At 49.0% G+C, this 10,042-nt stretch overlaps 1 protein-coding gene across 1 annotated transcript in view; it reads right to left on the bottom strand.

Annotated features, from left to right (window-relative positions):
- Positions 1 to 887: 887 nt before the first annotated feature.
- KCNQ3 (potassium voltage-gated channel subfamily Q member 3) overlaps positions 888 to 10,042 on the bottom strand; it is a 223,699-nt gene continuing 214,544 nt past the window's right edge. The window contains exons 13-15 of the mRNA XM_066578783.1: positions 2,532 to 2,642; positions 2,070 to 2,148; positions 888 to 1,706 (exon numbers count right to left, since the gene is read on the bottom strand). Coding sequence (XP_066434880.1) covers positions 990 to 1,706; positions 2,070 to 2,148; positions 2,532 to 2,642 — 907 coding nt within the window. The 3' untranslated portion in view covers positions 888 to 989. The remainder of the gene's footprint in view (positions 1,707 to 2,069; positions 2,149 to 2,531; positions 2,643 to 10,042) is intronic.

Below are 10,042 nucleotides of genomic sequence, written 5' to 3'. Positions count from 1 at the left end.
CCACGCCCCCACCAGAGTGCTTTTTTAAAGCCCATCCCTCTTTCACACGTGGAAATGTACTGCTGAGAACAATGATAATTTTGGCTTAAACTACCCATTCAGATACCAACAAGCATTTGCCCATTCATTATGTGGCAAGTGAGCGGTCCATGGTTCATGCTCGATTGTCGGCCCATATGTGAAAGAGCTTTTACTCTTCCTGTTGATCTGAGGACAATAGAAAATAACACAAAGGGCGTGGAGGGACTCCTGAATGTGGGATCAAACTGCAGTCTGTAACCATGGAGACACATAGGCCTGCATAGGAGCTGTATACCCAAAGCAGTAGATGCTTCATTTTAGATTCTTTGGAATGATAAATATAATGGTTGCCAAAGTGTTCACCACCCTTAAGACATGTCCATTGAAAAGAGACCATTCAAGAAACTGGAAAACGCCCGGCTCATTTCCAATCACTAGAATGTGTGTTATCTGTTATCGTTGGTTCGGGATTGAAAAAAAGGGCTCAGATTAGAGAAACATTATAAATCAATGTGTTGTATCAAAGTTGCAAGAGGGTGCATGAAGCGAATAAGGTAAAGAGGTCTGAAAATGAGTCTACAAAAACACTGCAGCTCAACGAAAAGAAGAAGTCTTATGTTAGCAATGTAAAGCGAACGCTCACGTCGGAGTTTTCTTCTGCATAGATCCACCCATGGGTTAGGTATGTGCCATATCGGTACAAAATAGAAAATAGATTTTTTTTTTACACCTATATCATGAAAATGCATGCAGGTCATGCTGGAATCTAAATGCTGTTTCATTTTCGTGAAGAGAAAATAAAAGTGAATTTCCGTGAGATGTTGCCATGACTACCAAGTTAAACATGCATCATATTTAGCCGATGATGGTGTTTTCTCCTTTCAACTATTCAACTTTGGAAAGTGTATAGTGATTTATACAAAGATTTAGTACATTGTACGAAAAAGATCATTTCCCCCCCCCGGGCCTTAAACAGGTTTAGAAGGTGTCCATGCCGATTCTGAAATACCGTCTCCCGTCGACGACAAGGTCATGGGGCCGCTAGGTGTGAACGGGTCCGTGTCTGTATCTGTTTCACCTTCCGCTAAATAACGTTTATCTCGCATCCAAGTCGAACCATTGGGACCAAAATTAAAGTCTTCTTTTTCTTGGGAAATACTGAAACCACTTGGAGACCTCTGAAGTTCATCATGGTTGACTGAGAGAAGAGAGAGCGGCGTGTCGCTGTCTCTCGTAAAACTTCTTCTGTGTATCGGGGAGACCCTTTCTTCATATGGAACCTCTCTCTCATGCCGATAGTTGACCCGAGTGTCTATAAAAGTCTGTATAGGCAAAACTGTTGGCCTTTCTGTATAATTGGGTGAGGAGGTCATGCTCCTCCTGGAACAGTTGTCACCATTAAAAGGCATGGGTGTAGTAAATTCCACCGGGTAGTTTTCAAAGAACCCATATTGATCCAACTTATTAAAAGAAACTTGGTGCATGTCATAGGGATTCCCGTGGCTGCACGACTCGGTATAGTTATAAACAACCCGACTGACTTCGGAATATCTGCTCTCTTCTCCCTCCTCTTCCACTTGGGACTCTCTAAGAGGGTAATACTCAGTTACCTGGACCTGTAATTGATCCATATGCTGCATATGCATATCAACCAAAAAGTCTAACTTCTTTTCCATATCTTGGACCTGGAAGAAAAAAATTTAAGAAGCAAGACAAGGTCATCAAACAAGGATGCAACTGCAAACTAAACTTCCAGACAGATACCGTGTGTTCGATCTAAAAGTGATCCTACAATGTGTCATCCGGCCGGGTACGCCACGTTTAGCATATCACACCCCGTTCTATTAAAGGGTTACTGTGTTTTCATAAAACCTTTGACATGCCATAAGGGCCTTCTCTGGCACCAGAGCCCGGGTCTAACGACTACCTCTGCATGCAGACGACGCAGGAGGCTTCCACATTATAAAACTGCCACAATTTAGTAGCATTTGTGTAAAATACATCAGAAACGGGGAAAAAAATTCACATTATATAATACAATATAATACCTGTCTCTCTACTTTCACAAATTTGCCCATCATGCTTTGGTCTTCAAAATCTGAAGTTTTGGACCCATAGGCATCGTGCCTAGAAAGATAAAAATTAAGTAGAAGCATTGGTTATACATAGAAAAGATGAGGGCCCATTGTAACGGGGGCCCATTGTAACGGGGGCCCATTATGGCACTCAGTTTGTCACATAGAGGAGATTGTCCTGTGATTGTTCGCCCACTTTTCCCTAACTTTTTTTTACCCGACTCTTTTTTTTTGCTAATACAGTTCCTCTGCTGATGGGACTCCTGCGCAGGTTCTCATCAGCCAATGAGGACCAGGATTCAGCTCTTTCTCTATGAGGGCTCACAAAAGTCTACTATAACCCTTAATAAACTAATGCCCGCTACATTTTTTAGCCATTTTTTCCACATGCAGGTCCTCATTGGGCTACCATAAGCAAAATGACAGCTCTATTACCTTGGAGATTGTTGGGATGGATAGCCATACCCACCGCCACCACCTGGTCCTTTCTGGGACTTCTTATGTTTAGGTGTAGAAAGGGGAGCTGGAGCGAAAACCATGTCTATTCTGTGGAAGAAAAAGAAAAAAATCTTAAATTTACAAAAAGTTTTTGCTCCTTTTTGTAGATTCAATTTTGCAAAAACATAAATTGTCTTAAATCCATAAATCAATCATTCAGCGCCTCATATTATAACAAATGACATTTAATAAAGTGAGTAACAACTCCCCTGGTGCTCGGTGGAATTCTCTAGGCAGAGGAACCCCTGGCACCCAGTATCCACGATGACTTTGTATAATAACCCAAACTCCGAATCCAATATGGTGGAGAGTCGTCTCGGGTTGCAGCCTTTGTTGAGGCTGTATATAATCCGAACAATTGCGCTCCAAGTATAACATACCCCCGCGCTCCGGAGCCCAGAGAAATCAATGATGTATTCTAATATCCATCTGTTTATTGCGACGCGTTTCGGCAGCAAACACCCGCCTTTCTCAAGCAATCATAAAAGTACAATGAAATAGATACAATTAAAAATATAAAATTGAGTCCATAATGGATGATAAGCAAGTAAATGGATATAATATAATTTAGCTATTGAAATGAACATCGAAGAATAAAAACCATTTTAGAATAATTTAACCTAATATATAATCATTTTAAAATGGGGGTTTTTCATTAAAAAAAAAAAAGGTTTCATTACATATATAAAGGTTTTTACTAGAGATGAGCGAGCACCAAAATGCTCGGGTGCTCGTTGCTCGAGGGTTCGTTTCGAGTAACAAACCCCATTGAAGTCAATGGGCGACTCGAGCATTTTTGTATATCAGCCATGCTCCGCATAGATCTTCACTTGTGAAAATTTGGAAAACATCCGAAAGTCATGGAAACGACACAGAAACTGAAAGGGCAGGCGAGGGGCTACATGTTGGGCTGCATTTCAGGTTCCCAGGTTCCACTATTAAGCCACAATAGCGGCAAGAGTGCCACCCCCCCTAACAATTTTTACTTCGGACAAACCCTCATTAGCAAGGCCCACCTTAGCTAAGCACCACACTACCTGAAACCAAGGACAATCACTGCCTGCGGGACACACCGCTGCCACTTCTCCTGGGTTACATGCTGCCCAACCCCCCCGCACGACCCAGTGTCCACAGCGCACACCAAAGTGTCCCTGCGCAGCCTTCAGCTGCCCTCATGCCACACGCTGGCCTCATAGCCACACCACCCTCATGTCTATTTATAAGTGCGTCTGCCATGAGGAGGAACCGCAGGCACACACTGCAGAGGGTTGGCACGGCTAGGCAGCGACCCTCTTTAAAAGGGGCGGGGCGATAGCCCACAATGCTGTTGAGAATCGATGAGAAATTGATGTACGATCATCATTCCAATCCCGTGCCACCTCCATCGCAAAATTGTCAGGAGCCGCAAACGGGGGCATAAAGGGGACTCAGGTGCCAGCCCAGCACTTCTACACATCTCCACAATGCAGCTGTTCTGTTTAGCAGAAATCGAAGCTACATAACAGCCCATTCTAGGTGCTTAGTGGTTACAGCACCATCTAGCTGTGTTAAAAATGTATGATACGTTGTTTTTCTATCATAAAGACTGATGTATTATGGGTAGTTTGCAAGGCATTGTGGGAAGAAGGAACTTTCAGCTTCAAGACAAACTTGCCATTTGCTCCCTCCTCTTCAAAATCCACCATCCTTGTAAAAGTATATCTATTAAGAAAGCTACCTTTGTCTCTGAGACAGTATGTTATGCAGAGCTGTTCAGTGGTCAGTTGTGTTGTTACTCAGGGAGTTAGAACTGTTTAGTTAGCCATGCAGCACTATGTGTAGTAGTCATTTTACCATCTACCTTCATGTCACTGTTATGTAATGTTATGCATGCCTCATACTTATGTGAATTATCTGTATTCTTATAGTTTTACCATTATTATCCTCATCACCATCATCGATCTGTTAACCAATAAACCTGTCAGATTAAGAAGAATCTTATGCAGCACAGTGAGTAACGCGGCTGCAGGGGACTGGGGGCGGAGCTTTAGGTTAATAGCGAGATAAAAAGGGGGAGGAGCTTAGAACGGAAAGGGGGGAAGAAGAAAGGAAGAGGAACAGAAGTGAGAAGCAAGTGAAGAGAGAAGACGGAGCCGTGCAAGACAGAAGACACGTGGATTACAATTGCCTGGAGTAAAGATTTTTGTGTTGCAACCAGCAAAGAAGACACGTGGACTACAAAACTTGGGATTACAAATTTGAAAAGCAGAGCGAGCAGAGCGGAGGAGTAGCTTAAAGAAGAAGAAGAGGAAGAAACTTACGGCTGAGGACCGGAGACGTCGGGAGAAGTAGAGAAGAGGAGTCCGGTGTGAAGATAAGGAAGAAAGAAAATGGAGGACCTGCGGGCGCAAATCCAGGAGGCAGTTAGCCAGGACGGCACCGGCTGGCTGGAGGAATTGCTGCGGAGCTATACGACGGCCGCGGGAGCGGCGGAGCCGGAGGGATCCGGGATGCATCTGAGTGGAGCCAGCGAGGCGCCGCCGGAAGGAGGGGAGCAGCTGCGGGGAAGACCGCAGCGAAGAAAGCAGCCGCCAGCGAGGCTCAGCCCGAGCCCGGCGAACAAGCGACGCGGACGGAGGAACAGCAGGGGAGAAGACGAAGCGGCGGCCGCCGCAAAAACCGGAAGCAAGATGGCGCCGGGTTCAAACCGTTTGGCGGGAAAACGGCCCGCCACGAGGCAGCGCTCACCGCCGGCGAGCGGGAGCAGAAGAGGAGAAGATCAGCCATCTGCTACAGCAGCGGCAGCAGCACCCAGCGCAACAGGGCAGCGCGCGCTGGCGCGCAAAACAGCGCAGACGAGGAGTGGTGCGGCCAGGATCCAGACGGAGGAGAGAGGGAACACGCGGGAAGGGCGCGTACCCCGCCAACACCGCAGAGCATCGCAGCCAGAGCGCAGCGCGGAAGGTAGGCAACAGAAAGGCAGGGGGCCAAGTAAGAGGGGGAACATCCCGAGAGTAGCAGCCACCTGTAGCACCCCCGCCAGCAGCCCCGCTAGCAGCCCCGTTAGCAGCCCAAGCCCTGTCAATTTAAACCCAGGAAGGGCACAACGAGGGGGGGTTAGACAGTTTGAGGGGTCACGTAGCCCGATCCCGAGCCCACATGCAGCTACCCAAACGGGTCATAGCCACAGTATGCCATCTTACTATGGCGGTAATAGACCGGAGACTTCCCTATATCCGGGACAGCAAAGGGGGTTATACACCACCCAGAGGCCAAGCAGACACACTTCAGTAGTGCAGCCACCCGCTACGGGCATGCAGCATAGGTGTTTCGTTAACCCGAGATACCTCGACCCAAGGCTGCAAGAAACGTTGGGTTATGCATCCCAAGTATCAGGCAATTACGCTAGCAGTAGCCGCCAAGGGCAGGGCGCTAGGCGTAGGCGCAGGGACAGAGCCAGGGCGATAAGACAAGAAGCCAGGCGTTCGGGCCAGCTAGAGCAGGCGAGCAGCGCTTCAAGTAGCAGCAGCGGCAGGGCAAGAGGAGACAGCAGAGTAGATAGGAGCAGCTCAGAAGAAGATAGACGGGACTCTGAAGAACATCGGCACCTGCTCAATGTACAAGCTGAACAAAGTTCAAGAGGCTACAGGAGTTACAGAAGTCAAGGCCACTCGCATGGACGGTCGTGCGGACACCAGCCTGGTTTGGCCCATCGGCAGAGGGCGCAGGAGGCTACGCAAAAGGACAGTCGTCAGCCCACGCCAGACCACAGGATCCGGAGGAGGGATACAGCTGGGACATCACCCTTGGCGTTGCCGGAGGTCGGTCGAGCTGGTGAGTTGTCATTACAAAATGCTTGGTGTAATGTGATGGATCCCGCGAAGGGCGCGGAAAAACAAGATTTGGTTACGGTATTGAAGTCATTGTTGAGCAAGGTGGATCCGCAAGAAGGGCTTGCAGGATCCGGTGGTTCACCGGGGGGCAGAGGCCCGCCTGTGAGTAATGTGTCTGGAAGCTCAACGTTGTGTACAGATGGTGACCCAACGGATGGTTTAAAATATGCAGATTCGATGTTCTGCGGTGTTGCCCCGCTAGGGGTAGGTTTGGCCGAGGATGTTACGGAAAGGATCAAAAAAGGTGTATATGTGGATATTTGGTCCTTATTGTCGGTGGACCACGTTATGGTGGACAAGGAACGGTTGGCCGAAAGTGGAACAGAAAAGAAGCCAAAGATTGCCAAGACGTTCGGCAATTGGCTTCAAGCGTATATGGTTTTGGCTCATGTGGTGTGTCAGCATCAGCCGATTAAAGGTCCAGAGTTGATGGTCTATTTAAATACTATATACAGCGCCTACAAGCTGCACGGTAGGTCAGCTTGGTGGCGCTATGATGAGGATTTCCGCAGGCGCGTATCCGGAACGAGTCACATAAGCTGGGCCACAAAAGCGACCGACGTGTGGATCCAGCTGATCCTAGCACAACGGCCCGCCAGAGCGTCCTTTCCGGCGGGAGCCGCGGGAGGCGGGCAACAGCCCCCCGCGGCATCACAGAGACCGAACGGCACATGTTGGCTCTATAACGAGGGCCATTGCCGATTTCACGCCACCTGCAAATTCCGACATGAATGCTCGGTTTGCGGGGGGCAGCACGCAGCAGTTCGCTGCTTTAAAAAACAAAGAGCGTCTGCCACAGTGGGTGGTGCCGGTGGAGCACCGAACACCAGTGAAAAGTCGGGTCCTGCTTCCGTGGTTAGACATTTACCACAGGAGGCAGGCGGCAAAAATGCTTAAAGACGGTTTTTCCGAGGGTTTCGTGATTCCGTTTGTTTTTTCTCCCGCATCTATGTTTTCTCCGAATTTAAAATCGGCGTTGGATAATATTAGCTTGGTTAAAGAAAAATTGATAAAAGAAGTGGAGCTGGGCCGCATGGCCGGCCCTTTCGGAACACCGCCCTTTACCAATTTGCGGGTTTCCCCCTTGGGTTTAGTACCTAAGAAGGAAACCGGTAAGTTCCGTTTAATTCATCACCTTTCTTTCCCCGCCGGTGACTCGGTTAACGACGGCATATCGAAAGATCAGGCGGCGGTGACGTATACGTCTTTTGATTGCGCGGTGCGTTTGGTTAGGGCGGCGGGCAAGCGAGCTCGGCTGGCGAAGACGGACATTGAGTCCGCTTTCCGGTTGTTACCGGTTCATCCCGAATGTTTTCACCTTCTGGGGTGCCGTGTCGAGAATCAATTTTTTATAGACATGTGTCTGCCGATGGGATGCTCGATTTCGTGTTATTATTTCGAATTGTTTAGTTCTTTCCTGGAGTGGTTACTCAAGCATGAGACGGGCATCTCATCGGTGATACATTATTTAGATGATTTTTTGTTTGTGGGCGCGGAGAAATCAGCCGATTGCGCAATTTTGTTAAAAACCTTCCAGTCTCTCATGCGCCGGGTGGGGGTCCCGTTATCAGAAGAAAAAACGGTGGGCCCATTAACACGGATCACCTTCCTCGGGATCGAGATCGACTCCGAGGATATGGTTTTCAGGCTACCAGTGGAGAAAGTAGCAAGGCTGACCCAGGTGGTCAACGAAGTGTCCAGCTGCAGGAAGGTCATCCTGCGCCAGATACAGAGTCTGGCAGGCCTGCTTAACTTTGCCTGTAAAGTTATCCCCATGGGGCGGGTATTCTCGAGAAGGCTAACGTTAGCCATGACGGGAATTCGGGAGCCTCACCATTTCGTGCGGGTGACTCAGGGGATGAGAGCTGATTTACATATCTGGAAGGTGTTTTTGCAATCCTTCAACGGGCAGGTGATATGCCCTAAGGAGGAGGTGACCGGAAGCGACATATGCCTGTTTGCGGACGCTGCGGGATCAGGAGGTTTTGGGGTCATTTTCAATAACCATTGGTGCCGGGAACCCTGGCCCCAGAGTTGGTTGCTTAGAAAGTGGACCAAAAACGTGACTCTGTTGGAGTTTTTTCCCGTGGTGGTAGCTTTGGAATTATGGATCTCGGAGTTTCAGGACCGCAAGGTCTGTTTCTGGTCAGATAATGCGGCAGTAGTACATGTTATCAATAAGCAGACATCGGCTTCCCCACCCGTGTTGGCGTTGCTGAGATACGTGGTTTTGAAATGTCTACAAAGCAATATCTACTTGCGAGCCAGGCATGTTCCGGGTCGTGACAATGGGGCGGCTGACGCACTCTCTCGTTTTCAGATGGAGGCGTTCAGGGACCGTCATCCCCAGGCGGAGGCCGAGGGGGCACGATGCCCCCCTCACTTATGGAAGCTGGTAGAGCAGAATTACTGAAGCTGGTGGAGTCATCGGTCACGCGTGCGACGTGGAACAGTTATAATTCTATTTGGCTACATTGGCTTTCATTGTCAGGCGGTTCCGTCGCCGACGGTGAGAAGGCGCGGGCGGCGACGCTGGATATGCTGGCAGCTTTGCGGAAAAAACGGCGGTCCGTCGGTGCAGCGAAAAAGCACTTAGCCGGCGTAGCGTTTTTATTAAAACTACACGGCAAGGCGGATGTCACGAAGGATTTTATGTTCCGCCAAGTAATACGCGGCTGGAAAAAGGAGAAGACGCGCGTTGACAAGCGACGGCCGATTACGTTTTCCTTGTTAGTAAGGCTCCTAGAACTTTTAGAAAGTGTGTGCGACAATAGCTCGGAAGCGCTGCTATTCAGGGCAGCTTTTTCGGTGGCGTTTTTCGCAGCATTGCGCATCGGCGAGTTGGTCCCGGCCAGTAAAAACAAGCCGGGCGGCCTTCGCCTCAACGACGTTATCCCCTCGGGAGAGTCTCTGCGGGTATGCGTTAGAAAGTCCAAAACAGACATGTACGGCAGAGGCGAGTGGTTAGCGATCAACAGCCTTGGCTCCAAGTGGTGCCCGGTAGCCACGGTACGTGAGTATATGAGCTCGCGCAACATCTGTGACCAATTTTTTGTTCATGCGCCGGGCACACCCCTCACCCGGTTCCAATTTTCGGCGGTTTTTCGTTCAGCCCTACGCGCGGCAGGTCTGAATGCGTCCGAATTCGGTACGCATTCTTTTAGAATAGGGGCGGCAACCATGGCAGACGCACATGGTATGAAGGAGGAGGACGTGAAACGTCTGGGCAGATGGAAGTCGCAGGCCTATAAATCATACATCAGACCAGACCTAGTGTTATAGGAATTAGGAGTGACGAGGTTTTTCTGTCAGTTGGTTAATTCGTTTCGGTTGGACGGTATGGGTTCTGTTTTCTTTTGTTTTCTATTTTTCAGCTGCGGAACCGTGGAAAATATGGATTGTCGGTCACTCTTTTGTGTATTGGGCCGAAAGGAGGGCAGCAACTCGGCCACTAGGAAGGAGCCTGGGATTGACGGACACGGTGGTCAACTGGTATGGAGTTAGAGGCCTGCAGTGGCCCAGTTTGCTGAAAATTATCGCGGAAATTAGCAGGTGGACCCCCCGGCGAGTCATTCT

This window comes from Eleutherodactylus coqui, chromosome 9, assembly GCF_035609145.1.
Source record: "Eleutherodactylus coqui strain aEleCoq1 chromosome 9, aEleCoq1.hap1, whole genome shotgun sequence".
Lineage (NCBI taxonomy): Eukaryota > Metazoa > Chordata > Amphibia > Anura > Eleutherodactylidae > Eleutherodactylus > Eleutherodactylus coqui.
The sequence above is the reverse complement of the archived record's forward strand: the minus strand, read 5'-3'. Positions and strand labels throughout refer to the sequence as shown.